Below are 18876 nucleotides of genomic sequence, written 5' to 3' on the forward strand. Positions count from 1 at the left end.
GATACAAAAAGCAACTGTAAAAGGCGGCCCCATCCAGGAAACACACAGCCAGGCAAACAAGCTCCGAGCCAGCTCCCATGTCAGAGGATGAGAGCACATCCAGTTAGTCACAGTCAGAGAAACAGGACTACACTGAAAAACAAGCCGATCTCCAACATCTAGAAACAAAGGTGTTGATGGCAGCAGCACAGCTGATATTTCTCTCCAAGATGGAGTCACAGCCAAACAGGAACAGACCAGATGAAGCTACCATATTGTTTGTAATAGGCAGCCATATTTGATTTTGGGGTCAAGGTTGGCGGAACATCAACCTTTCCAGGTCAGAATCCAGCTGTATTCTACAACATGGCCCTTTGTTGAACAAAAGTCTACATGCAAAGAAATGCATTTAATGATTCATTCAAACAAAAGAAAATTAAAACACAATCCACTTTACTCTGTTTCCACTGGAAGGCATCATAGTAGCTGCATCTGAACAGACCAGATGAAGCAACTATGAGAAAAAGCAGATAACGTTAGAGGTTGAAGTAAAAAAATCCTTATCATTAGTTTTCATTATCACACATAAATGAAAATTAATACTTTTGAATAAAAGATTCACTTTGATGTACACAATCATGGAAAAGACAAAGCAGTTACATGGAACTACTGGAGGGAGGAAAAACTACAGTAGAAAAAAAGGTGAGACCCAAAAAGGTGCATCCTGCAGTCGGTGTTTAGCGTCATTAACCAGGAAATATTGAGGACATGGCCTCAAACCATCACATTCATTTTGTTTAACCACTCCTGAACATAAAAGACCTTAATTGGGCTAAGGAGACATTGAACTGGACTGTCCTGTGTGGAATTAAATCCTTGATATAATAAAGTTTTAATCTAAAATAAAACTTTCGATAATCCGGGGAAGTTGAGTTGAGTCTCCATTTACGACCCAGCAGATGGGTTACATTCTGCTCCACGCTTTGTTCCCACGTTGTGAAAATGATACAGTAAGAATAGGAGCTGCTGTATCTGAACCAGACTGGTACTTTGCCTCTGGGCTTCCGATGCTGCTGGCTGGTTTCACATATTTTAGAAAATAAAAGAAGAAAACAAACAAAGGAATGCTTGAATAATACAGGCATGAAGTTTAAGGTTGGATTCTGCAAAGAAAAGATGTTAAGCAGATGTTAATCCAGCTGTTGGATTAATCTTGCCTTTGCTGGTTTGTTTCTTGCACTGCAAAAGCGATCTAAAAATGAGTAAAAAAGTCTTAAATGAAACACATTAACCCTTAATTTGAGCAGGAAAATAAGATGATCTGCGAATGGAATTTGTATTTTTACTCCTAAATTAAGATAATTAGATAATAGGCACTTGAAATAAGACAATATAATAGTTTTTTCTTATTTTAAATGTAAATTGTCTTGTTCCATTGGCAAAGTGTTACACTTACCTCATTAATTTAAGAAAAAATGCACTTATTTTAAGAAAAAATACTCATTGAGATTTACATTTTTTGCAGTGTGGGCTTCGATTTGAAAATAAAGAACTCTTTTGAACCAGTTCAAGAGGAAATACAGAATCATTGTCTGACGTGGATGTACTTATCGTTTGCTGCGATTACTTTTGTAGGAGAGCCTAGTTTGAAGCAAACAAATATTTACACAACCATGCAGCCGTCTTCGTTACACTTGATGCGTTTCAGAGGAAACGTCAGCATTAAAGCTCTTGCAGAAAACTGCTGCCGTTCGTGACACAAGAAGCGTTTGTTTACATTTCCTGTGTCACTAAAATTATTGTATAGATCAGGGGTAACCAATTAAAAATCATCAGGGTCCAAATAAAAAAAATCATCATCCAGTAAAGGTCTGGAGACATTTTAAATTATAATCTGTTATTTTAAAAATAATTTAACACTGAAATAAAATGAGGTTTTTATGCCTCCATGTTACACGTTGACTTTTTAAATAAAAAAAAATATAGAAAAAAATAGAAAATTTTTCAATTTTAAAATCTAAAGTGTTTTTTGATATATAGAACAACAAATGTTCAGTTTGGTATAAAGACAATATCCTGATTCACATATTTTATAAAACCCCTGAACTGAGCGTTTATTTTCTGTTTTCTGTCTTAATGTTGGCAGTGGGCTTTAGGCTGCCCTGCAAGGCTTTAAACCTGGGTTTAAATGGAGACTAAGCCATTCTCAAGCACATATCAAGGTGCTCATTTTGAGCCTGGATCCAGATTTATTTTTGATTCTGTTCATGGTGGAGAATCCTGCTTCACAGCAGCAGGTTTAGCCAAACATCCTCTAAATGTGCAGGGTCATCTTTGTAGCCTCGTGAGACCATCCTGATCTTGCAAGCTTTCAAGGTTTCACTCGCAGATCAGTCTGGAGACTCTCCGTTAAAGAAAATTTGGAGCCGTTCACCAAACGAACGTCCAATCAGCGTTGGCTTTGAGGCGGGTTGAGGTGTGACGCAACGAGAAGCGCCACAGTTCAGTCTAAAGAACATGGCGGCTTCAGCCGATGAAACTAGCGTTAGCGTGGCTATTGAGCAAGTTTTATCGGAGTATTTCTTCACTGAAAGAAGAGCAAAACACTGCTCTGGAGGCTTTTCTCAGAGGAAAAGATGTTGTTGCTCTTCTCCCGACTGGTTTCGGCAAGAGTAGCCTGGCTTGTGGTTGTGTTTTCGTCGTCGCTCTGTTAGTACGTCATATGCTTCGTTGATCTGATTGTTTATTTGGCCCGTCTATCACCAACATAGGCCAATCAGCTAACCAGTATTTTTGCCCCTTCCCAAAATTACTTCAACAGTAGGTTTCCAGATGGATATGCGGAGCAAATCCATCTGGCGGGGTCAGGTTATCATCTTTGAGCACGCCATTTCACTTTTCTTTCACCAGTTCACCGCAGTTCTTCCAGCAGTCCACACTTTCTCTGCTCTCTTTTTCTCATCGTCTTCTCCTTCTTTCCCATCGCCCGGCTTGCCACAGGTTTGCCTGCTGTGTCTAAAAGTAGCAGCAGCAGCAGCAACCCAGACTGACAGCTCATTGGCTCATTTGGATCACGTGCAGCCTGGAGCCGGACGCTCCGGAGGGCTTTACCGTATTAACAGGAGAAGCGGCGCAAGTGAAATTAGACACAGCCATCAAAACTTGCAGTAATTTATAAATGTTTGAAATCAGGTTGGGTCCGGATTAGCCAGCAGGTGGGTCCGAACCACGGTACGCTAATCTGTGACCTCTGCTATAGATAATCTGTTTACAGAAACAGCTTCCAGACTCAGAAGTGGGAAGCTGTGATCATCTGACTGTAGTAAGGAAATGAAACTAAAAGGTCAAGTGTTAGGAAAGTTTGGCTCTTTAATGTCCTGAGAAGTTCTGCAAATGAAAGAATGTCCTTTAGAATAGAAAGTGGACTAGAAGACTTTGCACAGAGAAGAAACAGGCTTAATATTATAAGCTTTCTGATGACATTTTAGCAAAAGGATTTTTATCTAAAAAATAATTAATGTGCACAAATAAGGAAAAGTTGTATTAACTATACCTGTAAACTGAGTTTTATGGGCCTATTTTCCATCTTATTCCTGATTGGGTCTCTTTATTAGCGGGTTGGTCATGTGACAGGTGTATTATCCAGGAATAAAAACAAAGACTTTGATTGTCTGCTTTTTGGTTACTGCCCTAAATGGGCAGAGTGCAACTAAGTGCAGAAAGTTTTGGTGAAGAAGGTTGAAAATCTACAGCAGTATAAAATACTTCTGCTTCAGACAAAACAGCTGCAGAGAGACGATCATGCTGGGCCACAGGGACAGCTGTTTGGGCTTTAAGCCGATGTTAAGCTCTGACTCTGACCATATAATGCCTCCCTGCTCAAAACATTGGATAAGTTTTTTATATCTGATCTGAATAAAGTTGTATGTTTAATCTAAATCAATAAAATAACAGGCAATCAAATAATCAAAATCAAAAGATCAAAATCAAGAGAACTAATACTTTTCTACATTTTAAATGCAATAATTAAAGTCATAGCTGAGGATAATGTGGAAAAACGTTTGGTTATCTAACATAACCCCAGTTCTTAGAATAATATGAGCGAGGTGTCTCGCTATGGGATGCAGCCTCCTGCAGCCCTGATAGAAGCATCTATCTCAATCTGCCAATCCTGATTGGCCGGTGGAAGTGCCCGTCATACGCCACGCCCCGTAGCTCCGACTACTAAAGCGTGTGCGGATCAGGGCACTCCAATTCAACAAGCAAACCTCTTCTCACCGCCCTGCAAGAAAGGTCGTCTGGCGAGACACCTCGCTCATATTATTCTAAGAACTGGGGTTATGTTAGATAACCAAACCTTCTTTTTCATAATATTCACTCGGTGTCTCGCTATGGGATATGGTAGCTCCCGTATTGCCAGACAGCTTATCGAACAAGAACCGGCCGATGGGGAAGGTCCACAAGGTCAGTTATGACTGTAGGACCGCACTGGCCAGGCACGGTCCATACACGTCAAGCATGTAGAACCGGACAAAAGTCAGAGGCGAAGACCAATTCGCCGCTGAACAAATGTCCTGAACGGACACTCCCTGAAATAAAGCCCAAGACGCAGCCATCCCGCGGGTAGAGTGTGCACGCAGACCCGCCGGGGGCTGCAGACCCCTGCTTCCATACGCCAAAGCTATAGCCTCCACCACCCAGTGGGAGAGGCGTTGCTTTGTGATCGGCTGCCCCTTACGGGGCTCCGCCCAGGAGACAAAGAGCTGATCACTCATCCTGAAGCTCTGCGTCCTGTCCATATAAGAGCGCACGGCTCGAACAGGGCACAGCGTGTGCGCTCGCCGTTCACCTGGGGAGGCGGCGAACGCCGCTAGCTCGATCGGTGAACAAGAACCCACCACTTTAGGAACAAAGGCCGGGTTGGGTTTCAGAACCATACGCGTGTATTCCGGGTCGAACCGGGTACATGCGGGGTTCACAGAGAGCGCATGAATGTCGCTGACTCGTTTCGCAGAGGCCAGGGCCAGTAACAGCACTGTCTTGAGAGACAGATGTTTAAGACTGGACCCCAACAACGGTTCAAATGGGGGTCCCTTAAGCCCCTCCAGAACCACCGACAAATCCAACGGAGGCAGCAAAGGTCTGGAGACGGGGAGGAGCCTGCGGGCGCCCTTCATAAACCGACAAACCAAAGGGTGTTGGCTCGCCGTTTTGTCTCCAAATCCTATATGGCATGCTGCTATAGCTGCCAGATAAACCTTAACCGTGGAAAAAGCTTTTCCTTTATCAATCAGTTCCTGTAAAAACGACAGAATCGCTGGTACAGAACACTGAAAAGGAACGTAGTCCCGTTCAAGACACCACCGCTCAAACAGTCCCCACTTGGAGCCATATAGGTTCCTAGTGGAGGGAGCCCTGGCGTTTTGGATAGTATTAATTACACTCTGAGGGAGCCCGGCAGTGGTTAAATTAAGCCACTCACGGGCCAGGCCCACAGCTGCAGTCGCTCGGGGTGTGGGTGGAACACTGTCCCCGCACCCTGCGAGAGCAGGTCCCTGCGCAGCGGCAGCTCCCAAGGCTGGGCGCACAGCAACTGGAATATCTCCGCCAGCCAGTGTTGCGCTGGCCAGTGCGGAGCTATTAGGATCAGTCTGTGATTGAATGCCCTCACTCTGGCAAGAGTGGGGGGTATCAGGGCCAGCGGTGGAAACGCGTATAGCAGCTCGTGCGGCCAGGCGTGCGCTAGTACGTCTACGCCCAGAGGGGCATTCAGAGTGCTCAGAGAGAAGAACAGCTCGCATCGAGCGTTTTCCCTGGACGCGAACAGATCTATCTGAGCGCGCCCGTAGCGCGCCCATATCTGCTCAACGACCTGTGGGTGCAGCGTCCATTCCCCGTACACTGGCGCGCCTCTGGACAGCAGGTCCGCACCCGTGTTCAAGTCTCCCGGGACGTGCGTCGCTCTCAGGGAGAGAAAGTGGGCACTGCTCCAGAGAATCAGGTCGCGCGCCAGATTGTGCAACATACGGGAGCGCAGGCCCCCTTGGCGGTTGATATACGCCACTGTTGTCGTGTTGTCCGTCCTCACCAGGACATGGTGGCCCGAGAGGAATGGGAGGAAGTGTCTCAGAGAAAGAAACACCGCCGAAAGTTCGAGAAAGTTTATGTGAAGGCGCTGGAGGGCCTGGCTCCAGCGACCCCTCACAGACATGCCCTCGTGAATGCCGCCCCAGCCTGATAGGCTGGCATCCGTGGTTACCACTTTCCTGGACGAGACGGTGCCCATAGGCACCCCTTGGGTCAGGAAGGACAGGGCTCGCCAACAGCGCAGAGCTGTTATACAGTCTGCTGTGACCGTTATCCGCCGTGCGCCATGATGCACGGGGTCCATTCGGAGCGAAGCGACCCAGCGCTGAAAGTTGCGCATGTGAAGGTGGCCGAGGCCAATCACGAGGATGGCTGAGGCCATCAGACCCAGCAACCGAAGGCACAGTCTGAACTGGACAGACCTGTGCAGACGGAATTGTGCAAGGCACGCTCTGAAAGCCGTCACTCTTTCCTCTGACAGGCGGGCTGTGAACAGAACAGAGCGCAGGGATAATCCCAGAAAGCATATCTCCTGCGTTGGAGATAGGTGGCTTTTTTCCATATTTATCACAAAACCCAAATCCATCAGGTGTTTTGTGACAATGTGTGTGTGAACCCTGTCTTCCTGTTCTGACTGCGCTAACAGGAGCCAGTCGTCTAAATACGTGGCCAGACGTATCCCCCGGCGTCTGAGCGGGGCTACCGCGGCCTCTGTGCACCGTATGAAAACCCTCGGACTGAGAGACAGACCGAATGGTAGAACACGGTATTCGTAACACACCCCTTGAAAGGCAAATCGGAGATATTGTCTGTGAGGGGGATAAATGGGAATGTGGAAATACGCGTCTTTCAGATCCACGGACGAAAACCAGTCGTTCGGTCTTACCAGACGCAACAGTGCTGCATGTGTCAGCATCCTGAACTTGTATTTCCGCAGGAATTTGTTCAGGGCTCTTAAGTCCAGAATAGGGTGGATTCCTCTCCCCCCCCGTTTGGGGACGGGGGGGGAGAGGAATCTGGAATAAAACCCTGACAGACTCTGTTCGGGAGATACGACAGAAACTGCTCGTTTGTCTATCAGAGAGAGAATTTCCTCCCGTAAAACTCGAGCTGATTCTCCCTGTGCATGTGAGTGTATCACACCGGAGAAGCGGGGAGGGACAGTGGCGAATTGAAGCCTGTATCCCCGGGAAATTGTGCGCAACACCCACGGTGGAGCTGCTGCTGCTCTCCAGCTTTCCCATCTGAGAGAAAGCGGGGGAACATATTGCGGCTCCTGCCCCGCGCCCCCCTGTGGTGGAACCGAGAAATGATTCTCGGGCACCACCGGAGGCACGGTGGGGCGCTCTGCTCTGCTCCGCGGGGACGGCGGTGCCCGTCCCGGGAGCAGAGCTGCAGGGGGCTGAGCAGCCACCCTGCTTATGGAGAGAGCATCGTCTGTTTTGGCTTTTTTTATTATCTGCACCCTCGGCTCGTGGCCTGGCTGTGACAGATTTATTATTTTTATTTTGACACCATTTTTTCTTTGAACAAGGGTGTGTGACTGTGCTTGTGGACATTCCGCTCGGGGCGCAACCGCGCAGACCTCCGGGGCGATGTCCTTCTCCTCGCGGACCGGCTCTGGGATGGGCAACGGTGGCGTGGGGTGCGCACAAACAAGCCAAAACGGTGGGCCTGCGCAACGGGGAACAGCAGGCTGCACCAACTGAGGAACTGGCGGCTGTCAGGCCGCCCTCTTTTTCTTCCTCGCCTGTGGAACCGAGCTCGCGGCGGCTGTGGGCGGCGGCGGCGTAGCGGTCGTGGAGGCAGGTTTCCCCTGCCAGCCGGCTCCGCGCTCCTTCCTCATTGGAGGGGGCGGACCTGGCGGTGGTGGCCGTCTTGGTATCTTAAAACGCGGCGGCTGGGAGGCTGCATGCGCAAAGGTTTTGCGTTGCACAGGAGGTGAAGGCGCAGGGGCTTTCCGAGGGAGACAAAGTTTGAGGGCCTCGTTGTCCTTTTTCTTTGCCTCACATCTTTGCTGCATTGTGGCCAATGCAGAGCCGAAGATGCCTTCAGGGACGATCGGCATATCCAGGATGTCATCCCGCTCCCTGTCGGTCAGGTTAGCGAGACTGAGCCATCACGCTCGCTCCTGGACGACGAGGGTTGCCATCACCTTCCCTGTGGCCTGGACCGCGACACGTTGGATGCGGAGAGACAGGTCTGCGATGACCGCCATCTCCTCCCACGCATCCGGGTCTTGCTCCTCAGCAGACGCGCCAAACAACTCCGCTTGGTAGGCAGTGAGGATGGAGAGGGCGCTGAGGGCTCTGGCCGAGAGGGCTGCTGCTTTGTATGCCTTTTCGGTCAGCGCAGACTGAAACCGTTCGGGCTTAGCTGGCAGCGTCGGGCGCCTGGGGGAAGCTGCAGACAGCTGGCTCACGCTGCCTGGGCAGAGGTGCGCAGCTACCGGGACTTCCACCGGATGCATGGAGAGGAGGCCGTGGGCGTCCATCGCCTCGCAGTCGAGGGATGCTGCGCCCGAAATAGGGCTCCTGTTGCTCTATGGGCAGCTAGTCCATGTTTTGGAGAGCTCCGTCAGCAACTCTGGGAAGACAGGGAGAAGCTGCTTCACCGCATTTCGTGCCAGGGGAAGCCGTTTGCCTTCGTAGCGGGACCGGGTGGGCTCCGCTATTGCGACCGGCCAGGGAATCTCCAGCTTCTCTGCCGCGCGTTTGCACACGTCGAGCAGGTCCACATGAAGGGAGGGAGCTGGTGAGCTCGCTCCCCTGTCTTCCTTGGCGGAAGGGCACGGCGGTTTAGGCCTCTCAGGCTGTGCTGGGGCCATGAAGGTGTCATCCTCTTCCTCGTCCTCTGATATGAGGAACGAGGTGTCGTCATCCTCCTCCATGGGGCTGACTTCCAGCACGTCTTCCTCGGGAAACGGGGGGGCATGGAGCTGCTCGCACTGGGCACCCCAGTCGTAGTCAGTCTCCGGAGCTTCCCCAGCTGTGTCCACGTCCTCCTCCGCGGCTGCACCTTGTGCGGCGGTGGGGAGGAATGGGTCACAGTCCGAGACGCTAACCTGGCGGGCTAGCCTGCGTCTGAGGCTCTTAACCGTGAACACTTTGCAGTGTCCACAGGAGCCGGGAACTTCTAGGGCCAACCTGGCGTGGTCGACTCCCAGACAGGTACTGCACACCGGGTGGGTGTCCTTCCCTGAAATGTTATTCTCGCAGCCACAAAGACGGTAGTCTCCCCTGGCGTGGGGGTTTTGGACGGCCGCCATTTCCCGACGAGCTGGAGTGCTGGTAGGGAAAGGAACCGTAGCTAGCTGGCGTGCTAGCGTGGCGGGGTCGAGGAAGTAGCTGGTGTGCTAAATGCTCGTCCGACTCGAGCGTCTGTGGAGGGGAGCCGAGAGGGATTCCGCCGTGAAGAGAGACAAAAAGGATACCGGTCCGGTCTGGAGTGAGCGGACAGGGCAGAAGCCAGAGCACAGTGCTAGCGTCCGGCGACGGAAACTAGCAAGGTCCGTCTGTGGGCAATTAAGCTAGCGAAGGCTCCGACGTGAGATAAGCTCTCAGGTGAGAAGAGGTTTTGAATTGGAGTGCCGTGATCCACACACGCTTTAGTAGTCGGAGCTACAGGGCGTGGCGTATGACGGGCACTTCCACCGGCCAATCAGGATTGGCAGATTGAGATAGATGCTTCTATCAGGGCTGCAGGAGGCTGCATCCCATAGCGAGACACCGAGTGAATATTATGAAAATGAACTAAATAAATATTTCTATTCTCCTGTGACACAGCAAAGCGCATAAACTTTTCCTTTATTATTAAATTTAATGGTCTTCAATGTTATGCTCTCAATTCTAAGCACAAAGTGCAATTAACGTTACTCATTCAATTATCTTTGCATCTCGACTGAAGCCCATTAAAAGCATGATTATGTTTGTAAAACTATAGTTATGTCTTTTTCCTTAGCTTTACTGTAGTTATACAGTCTAAAGTCCCTTTACAGCTCTTGATAAACATGTGTTAAGTTTGACTGATGAACTTTGCTCTAAAGTTGTGGAATGATCTGTCCTCGCAGATCAGGCCGAGTTAAAGAATATTTTTAAAACACATTTATTTGCTGAAGTCTTTTGCATAATGTGATGTTAACTATTTTAACCATTTCAATGAACTTCTCCACTCATTTTTTCGCTGACCTGGGTTATTATATTAATTTCAATATAAAAGGTGGTATATTAGAACCTCTGTGTACCTGAATCTGTGTGAAAACAAATTACTAAAGATTCGGATTCAGGAGAGCCTTTGGTATTGTTATGCACACGCAGAGGCAAACATGCGGTTTGTCAAACCATAAAGGTGTTAAAACATCTTGACCTAAAAAAGATAACAGATGAGGAATAAAATGCAGTAAACAGTAACAGTGAGAACCTGCCCCACCCAAGTCCTTTCTTCCCGCTGCCTTGCAGCTCCTGCACCACATTGCCGGCCCTCGGACACAGGATGCTCTCTATTGTGATTTAGTGAAAGTTCACCAGCAGGACAGGCTGTTCCCTTTCAGCTTCCTGAGGAAGAAGAACATCTATAAGGTCTTCTTCGCCAGGCCTGGTGTTACAGATGTACAAGACCTAGAAAGTTGATGTCAATATTTGAGTGACCTGGACTGCTTTATTCACAACGAGCTTCTTGGTTCTGCTGGTCTTTTGGAATCAGTCATTGTGTGAATATTACCGGGTCAGATGGATCTCTTCTCTGTAATGAGTCTTTTTGTCTGTGATGATCGGGGGGGGATTTACCATTAGGCAATACTAGGCAGTTGCCTAGAGCACCTTAACCTGACTCCGCCAGATGGATTTGCTACGCATATCCATCTGGAAAACTTAGGTTGAAGTAATTTTGGGAAGGGGCGAAAATACTGGTTAGCTGATTGGCCTATGTTGGTGATAGACGGGTCAAATAAACCAATCAGATCAACGAAGCATATGACGTACTAACAGAGCGACGACGAAAACACAACCACAAGCCAGGCTACTCTTGCCGAAACCTGTCGGGAGAAGAGCAAAAACATATTTTCCTCTGAGAAAAGCCTCCAGAGCAGTGTTTTGCTCTTCTTTCAGTGAAGAAATACTCTGTAATTCCGATAAAACTTGCTCGATAGCCACGCTAACGCTAGTTTCATCGGCTGAAGCCGCCATGTTCTTTAGACTGAACTGTCGCGCTTCTCGTTGCGTCACACCTCAATCCGCCTCAAAGCCAACGCTGATTGGACGTTCGTTTGGTGAACGGCTCCAAATTTTCTTTAACGGAGAGTCTCCAGACTGATCTGCGAGTGAAATCTTGAAAGCTCGCGAGATCAGGATGGTCTCATGAGGCTAAGGGCCCCTAGTTCCTGGGGGCGCCCATAAAACTCTGTTTATATGTATAGTTAATACAACTTTTCCTTATTAGTGCACATTAATTATGTTTTTGATAAAAATCCTTTCGCTAAAATGCCATCAGAACGCTTATAATGTTAAGTGTGTCTCATCCCCCCCTTCAGTGTCCACCATATTGGATCAGTCCATTTGCTGCACATGTTCAGAAAGGTCCAAACAGACAGCAGCAAACCATTTGAAAACAAACGATGCAAAGAGCAGTGTTTGATTTTGTATTTTGTTTTTCGAAGAAGCTCCTAGCACCAAATCTAGCAACTTTTTTCTGCTACTGGAGACTTTGGAGACAACATCTAAAAGCAGCGAACTCTGCTCTCCAGAGCGAGTAGATTGGTAACCCCGCCTCCTGCTCTCCTCTATCTTGTCTGCTGTCATGATTCATGCAGCTATTATTTCATCCAAATGAAAAATGGAGAACAGATAAGCAGATCATGGCTTGTCTACAGTGAAAAGAAGGACTGGGTTATTTACTTTGGCCTTTTTGGAAACACAGGAAGGAGCAATCAGCTAAGTGAGCTTAGGGCTTGGAAAAAATCTTTCATTCCTTTAGAGACAGCATGAAAAGTCAGCTGAGTACAAAACATAGAGAGGAAAACAAGAAGAAAAGGGACAAGAAGAGAGGGACAGAACCTAGAACAGATAATGGATGTCTATTCTATTAACATTTCTCTATCTGTAGAATGGGTCTGTTTTATGTGTTGTCTTCTCAGTTCAGAGGGCCCCCTGCCTGTCTTTTTCTAGGGCCCCAAATTTCCTAAATCCGCCCCTGGTTTCTTCAAATACATCATCAGGCCTCCTGTTTCCTGAAGTCCAGTCCAGTGTTAGGATGCTTCAAGGTGTGTTTTGTCTTTCAGGTGTGTGTCAGCAGCTGTGTCATGACTTATCAGAGTGATGGCGTCCACGTTCTCACAGCGCCTGTTTGGTCTCCGTGCTAAACTGCTGCGTCGCTACGAACATGGGCCTTTTGTGAGGTGTCTGTCGGGTCTGTACGGCTGTCGATGGAGACGCTACGAGAGGAGCGGAGGCCCACCAGGAGACTGCTGCTGCAGCAAGGTCAGACATTAGCCTCAATCACTGTGCTGCTGATCCAGAACGTATTTGTTTTTCACTGGAATATGTTGTACAGAGCTTTAAAACATGTTTAACCTTCTTCAGCTCCTTCTTTCAGGATGTCCTGTAATCTGACTGTAAAGAAAAGTGACTGAAGTCCAAAGACTTCAGTCAACTTTTGTTTCTGTTTTTTTCTGCATAAAAAACCTGTGTGGTTCCTATGATGGAGAGAGCTGTAAATAACCTGGTTCACCATTTGAGAATTTGTAGCTCTCAGGTTTAGATCTACACATTATTAATCTGGGACTGCTCCCATGGAATCTGTTTGTGGAATGGAGGGATGTTCAGCAGAAAATTCCAGAAGGTTGGGCAAAACGAGAGCTAGTGCCCGCCTGCTAAAATTTGGTTTCACCCAATCATGCCGAATGAAATAGGAGTAAGGAGAAACTACGACAATTAAAAAATAAACTGTCAGAATCCACAATTTCCTTTGAAAGAAGAACAGCAAAACAATTCAATTCAGTTTATTTCTATATCGCCAATTCACAACACGTCATCTCAAGGCAGTTTCTGAAAGTTTTCTATCTAAGGAGAACCAGTTAATTGGATCGACTCATTGGCAATCCCTCACAGTAAGCATGCTTGTAGCGACAGTGGAGAGGAAAAACTCCCTTATAACAGGATGAAACCTCAAGCATTGTGAGCGGCCATCTGCTGAGGCTGACTGGGGTTCAAGGAGACAAATGCAGAGAAACAGGACTACACTGAAAAACAGGCCGATCTCCAACATCTAGAAACAAAGGTGTTGATGGCAGCAGCACAGCTGATATTTCTCTCCAGGATGGAGTCACAGCCAAACAGACCAGATGAAGCTACTGTGAGAAAACGCAGAGAGAGCAGAACGTTAGAGATTGAACTAACAGATTCTGCAGAGTGGGAGAATAGAGATAGATTTAACGATACAAAACCAGCAGACTGTCGTGCATCAACCATGTTATTTGTAATAAGCGGCCATATTTGATTTTGAGGTCGAGGTTGGGGAAACATCAATCTTTTCAGGTCAGAATCCAGCTATATTCTGCAACGTGGCCCTTAGTTTAACAAACGTCTACATGCAAAGAAATACATTTAATAATTAATTCCAAAAAAAAAAGAACATTAAAAACAATCCACTGGACTTTTCCAGTTTCCCAGTTGAAGGTGTTTCTCTTCCCATCTAGGAAGCTTTTTCAATTCAAAATGTCTGGATTAGTGTTGAGTTCAAGGTTATATAAAGCATTATTTCTGACATTTTGATTTGAAAAAGCTTTTTGGATGGGAAGCGAAACGTCTTCAAACTTGGAAACAAAGTCCAGTGGATTGTTTTTAATTTATTTATTTTTTGGAATGACTATGACCTGATGACTGAGAATCTTCACCAGCGTATTTAATAATACATTGTTGTTGTTTGATTTTTAAAATAATCTTTGCTTTTTTTTGTCTACTCATGCTTTTAAGTATATGTTTTCTTTGTAGAACTGTTTCAAAAATCATCTTAAAATGCAGTAAAACCCTTTTTTCTGTGGCTGCTGGAAGGAGTATGCAGCGCCACATTTTTATTTTCTACTTCAAACCTTTACATGTGCTTCTTCCTTCTGTGTATAGGTTGATGCAATTCAGGTTTAAACAGGTTTAAAAATGTTTTTTTCTCTGTAATGACCTGTTTGGTTTCTGATGCCAACAGCTGGAAGGAGCCGCCTTCGCTCTGCTGGTTGCAGCTTTCTGTCTCACGCTGCTGTTTCTCTACTTCTGGGGACAAGCTGAGAACGACTACAATGACTTCGACTGGTGGGTGAACTTTGCTGCAACTACAAGGAAAAGTACAGTTTACATATGAACCAGATGAGGAAGAGAGGAAAAAAAGTTATTCTGCTCACTTTTGTTTTAAATCATCTGAAAAGGTTTCTTTTTGTTCTAGTTGTTGCATGCCCAAACATATCCAGATGTTAATCTAGCTTTTAACGTTCCTGTGGTTAAAGAATCTCATGCAAACATCTCTGTGCTGCAAACTTCTATTTTCCATCACTAATGTCTGTTTCCGTCCTGCATCAAAACAGCAAGTATACCAGAAGGATGTTTTATTAAACTGGCTAAGTTGGCAAAGTCTGACTTTTTTTTATCGTATAGGTATCATACAGCTGGCTGAGTCTGACTGGGTTACTATGGCAACTGACGCTGTGAAGTTAGCGGGGTCGGGAAAAGGTTTCGAGCTGAATGAGTTCAAACTCTGTGTCTGCTTTGTTGAATCTAGCACCAGGGTACAGAATAAGTGACAGAAATGATATTGGTGCCATCATTTGTCCCAATGCATGGTGCCAAGATAAATAGCAACAAGTTATAAGCTACATATCAAGAAATACATTTTATGCTATACAATAAATACACCATTATGTTGACTGAAGCAGATATGGAATTTAAAAATCCATCCACTTTCCTTCATGCTTATCCCTGCTGGGGTCGCAAGGGGTTCTAGTGCCTATCTCCAGCTTTCTACAGGAGAGAGGCGGGGTCTACCCTGGACAGGTTGCCAGGACAACATAGAAACAGGACAAACAACCATTCACACAAAAATTTAGAGAAGCAAGTTCACCTAACAGTCATGTTTTAGGACTGTGGGAGGTAGCCAGTAGCCTTGTGAGACCGTCCTGATCTCGCGAGCTTTCAAGATTTCACTCGCTAATCAGTCTGGAGACTCTCCGTTAAAGAAAATTTGGAGCCGTTCACCAAACGAACGTCCAATCAGCGTTGGCTTTGAGGCGGGTTGAGGTGTGATGCAACGAGAAGCGCGACAGTTCAGTCTAAAGAACATGGCGGCTTCAGCCGATGAAACTAGCGTTAGCGTGGCTATCGAGCAAGTTTTATCGGAATTACAGAGTATTTCTTCACTGAAAGAAGAGCAAAACACTGCTCTGGAGGCTTTTCTCAGAGGAAAATATGTTTTTGCTCTTCTCCCGACTGGTTTCGGCAAGAGTAGCCTGGCTTGTGGTTTCGTCGTCGCTCTGTTAGTACGTCATATGCTACGTTGATCTGATTGGTTTATTTGGCCCGTCTATCACAAACATAGGCCAATCAACTAACCAGTATTTTCACCCCTTCCCAAAATTACTTTAACAGAAGGTTTCCAGATGGATATGTGGAGCAAATCCATCTGGCGGAGTCAGGTTAGGAAGCCAGAGTACCCAGAGAGAACCCACGCATTCTCAGGGAGAACATGCAAACTCCATGCAGAAAGATCCTCGGCCGAGATTTGAACCCAGAACCTTTTGCTGCAGAACCCACTGAGCAGCCCGCAAATAACTTTTTTAATTTTTTACTTTTATTTTATTCTTTCAGAAATAAGTAATTAAAAACACATAGACAAACACCAGTTTTATTTTATGTGGTCGATACTGATATGTTTTAAAAACATTGATTGATACTGATGTTCATTCAGATGTATTGTGTATCTCTACTTTGATCAGACTAAGTCTTCAACTCTGCAGCTTTTTCTTTTTTCTTTGATATTCGTCTGTAAAACCAGAAAGCAGCAGTTTGTAAATAATCTCTGATCCTTTGCTCGTTTGATTAAAAGCGTATTATATTCATTCTGATAACAGTTTTTTTAATTGTTTTTTAGGTTTTTTAGGTGTAGTTAGGGCTGGGTACCGAACTTCGGTACTTTTATGGTACCGACCGAAATGCTTCGGTTCTACAGAGTATCGAAACATGCCTCGTCTTTCGGTACCAAGTTTCGGTGATTGGCTGGAACACTTAAGGTGATTGCGTCATCCAGGAAAAATACACAGGTGGTCACGCCTACAGCCAGGGTTCATGTGTATCTTTTGTGAACTGGTTGCAGCGTCGCGGAACCCCTTTAAAATGCCCCCCAGGTCAAAAGTGCGGCTTCACTTTATTAAGACTGATGCTAATAGTGCACAATGCAATACATCGTGCACGGAAATAATTTAAGAGCAGAAAGTCGCTCTGTGTTTGACTGCAAGAAGAGCGGACCGCAGCCAGCGCGACCATCCTCCTCTCAGCAGCCCGTGGGCAGAGCAAAGCCAGAGCGGAGTGAATCATGCTGCTTTCAAACTGGACGCAGCAGGAGCAGCAAAATCTCGTCTGCTGCTTCATTTTTGCTGCTTGTACCAGCTTCTGACGCGCTGCTGAAGAAGCTTTGCTGCTCTGGCTGCGCGGTCGCAAAGTGGGTCAGACGCGCGTTGGGCGGAGCTACTCTATCCTTTATTTGCCTTGCAGCTATATTTGCTGTGATCAGTGGGAATAAAGTAGTTTTATTATGTTTTTAAGTGGGAAAATCCACCTGAAAACGTAATCAGTGCAGTCAGTTCATCCTGCCTTCAATATTTCTGTCGGAGCCGCTCAGACCCCCCCCATACCAGCGGTGCGCTGTCAGTAGGATCCCATTCAACGGGCTTGTTTGTCAGACATGGTAAGTTTTCTAAAGGAAAACTGCTAAGTAAAAAGGTCCTCACAATGTAACAGTGAATATTAGACACTGAATTATTTATTTTTTTATGTAAGAGGAAAAATGTAAATGGAAAAACAGAGCTTAAAATAAAACTCAAGATTTGTACTTTTTTATGTTGTGTAATTTTCTTTTTTTTCGAATTGATATTATAAAACTGGTATCGAAAAAAGTATCGTTCAGGAACCGGTATCGAAGTGAAGGTATCGGTATTGGTACCGGAACCGAAATTTTTTTAACAATACCCAGCCCTAGGTGTAGTTCATGGTTTCATCCTTTCTTGTCCTGCTCTGTGGATCACTGACCCTCCCTTTGCTTACTTGTGGGTTTGAAGGTTTAACTTTGGTCACTTGGGGTTCTGGTTTCCTTGGTCTGTGGTGCTCCTGGTCATCTCTGCAGGCCTCTTCACCTACGTCACGGTGCTCATGGTGAGGCACACACCCAACACTCACATTCCTGCTTCATCCAGGTTGTTTTTACAGCATCACCAGCTCTGATATCACACAGCTAAGACTGGTTATTATTATTATTGGCTTTTTATTCAAATGTTTTACCATATTGTAAATTAATCACCTCAATATAAGGTAATATGTATTTGTGAATACTTTGTTTAGAATAGAATAGAAAATCCTTTTATTATCTCACAATGGGGGAAATTCTGGTGTTTATAGCAGCATATAGGATTATAGAAAAAAAAAGGTCACACAAATGTGGACCTTATAAACATGTATAAGAATAACATAATAGTGAAGAGTAAAAAAATAAAATACTGTATTGCAAAGTGTTTAATAATATAATAATGTGCAGCTGGAGAATAAATAACCAATATCCAGCTATGGACACTTCTACAGTAATGGATGTTTGAAAATAGCAGCAACATCAGAGATGTGCAGAATGACAGCAGCAGGTTATTTAACTGACTAAGGTAGAAACTGTGCAAAATCAGCATAACAACTTATTGAGGTTGTTGGGAACAGTGGTGGTTCTAGACTCTAGAACCACCACTGTTCCCAACAACCTCCAACAACCAATATTTGTTCTCACTGCATGTTACTTCTCCTTGAGGAAAGTGTTTTTGATTAATAGATTTTTGCACTTTATTTTATTGTATTTCAATCCAATTCTATTTTAATAATATTTCAGTTGAGTGGAGGATATAAAATTGCTATTATTTTTTTCTTTGAAGTAAATTTAGTTCACTTTAGCTAAAATAGAAAATATAGGCTACAGATGGTGCCTTGAATAATACAGGTTTGTTTCATTTAATGTTCATGTTATGGGGATTTTTATATTAAGGAAATTTGTCTTTTGTGTCTGTTGAAAATTAAAGATTACTGACAGAGCCATAAGAAAAGATTGCTTTATTTATCTGATCATATTGGAATATATTTGTTAGGTTTTCAGTAGGTTCAATTAGGTTCACTAGACTATATGCGTCATTTAAAAAAATTTCAATGAACATTCGATCAGTCCGGCCCTCGGCTTGTAGCTAAATTTTCTATTTGGCCCTCCGTCCATTTGACTTTGACACCCCTGTTCTAGAGTCTTCCAGCTGCTGGGAGGAAGGATCTGTGATAATGCTCCCTGGTGCATTTAAGGTGCAGCAGTCTGTCACTGAAGGAGCTCTCCAGATCAGCAGCAGCTTCATGCATGAGGGGGGACATTATCCAACAGAGATTATCATTTAGTTTATCTTCTCCAGCTGCTTATTTGTTTTCCGATTTAAAACATAATTAGAATGTAAACCTGATTAAGGGTTTACACTATAAAAACTTATTTGAAAACTAAGTAAAACTTTCCTGATATAAGTGTGTGTTAATTTGAGTAGGTAGGTAA

General features: G+C 45.4%; 2 protein-coding genes across 2 annotated transcripts in view; one reads left to right on the forward strand and one right to left on the reverse strand.

Annotated features, from left to right (window-relative positions):
• Window positions 1-5302: 5302 nt before the first annotated feature.
• On the reverse strand, window positions 5303-8134 carry LOC119786801. Its single transcript, XM_038290355.1, has 4 exons — window positions 7996-8134; window positions 7817-7951; window positions 7652-7740; window positions 5303-7549 (listed from the first exon to the last, which is right to left on the reverse strand). The coding sequence occupies exons 1-4, from the start codon at window positions 8132-8134 to the stop codon at window positions 5444-5446; spliced, it is 2469 nt and encodes an 822-aa protein (XP_038146283.1). The 3' UTR covers window positions 5303-5443.
• Window positions 8135-12352: 4218 nt separating this feature from the next.
• The window catches only part of LOC119786797 (glycerophosphodiester phosphodiesterase domain-containing protein 5-like), a 35724-nt gene continuing 29200 nt past the window's right edge, over window positions 12353-18876 (forward strand). The window contains exons 1-3 of the mRNA XM_038290352.1: window positions 12353-12539; window positions 14260-14363; window positions 17375-17468. Coding sequence (XP_038146280.1) covers window positions 12378-12539; window positions 14260-14363; window positions 17375-17468 — 360 coding nt within the window. The 5' untranslated portion in view covers window positions 12353-12377. The remainder of the gene's footprint in view (window positions 12540-14259; window positions 14364-17374; window positions 17469-18876) is intronic.

Source organism: Cyprinodon tularosa, unplaced genomic scaffold, assembly GCF_016077235.1.
Source record: "Cyprinodon tularosa strain WSP-4 unplaced genomic scaffold, ASM1607723v1 ctg28, whole genome shotgun sequence".
NCBI lineage: Eukaryota > Metazoa > Chordata > Actinopteri > Cyprinodontiformes > Cyprinodontidae > Cyprinodon > Cyprinodon tularosa.

Coding starts and splice junctions, on each gene's coding strand:
- LOC119786801 (XM_038290355.1), bottom strand. CDS start 8,134: ATGCCGATCGTCCCTGAAGGCATCTTCGGCTCTGCATTGGCCACAATG. Junction 7,952..7,995: donor GCCTTCACCTCCTGTGCAAC/GCAAAACCTTTG, acceptor CCGCGTTTTAAG/ATACCAAGACGGCCACCACC. Junction 7,741..7,816: donor CCGCGAGCTCGGTTCCACAG/GCGAGGAAGAAA, acceptor CCCGTTGCGCAG/GCCCACCGTTTTGGCTTGTT.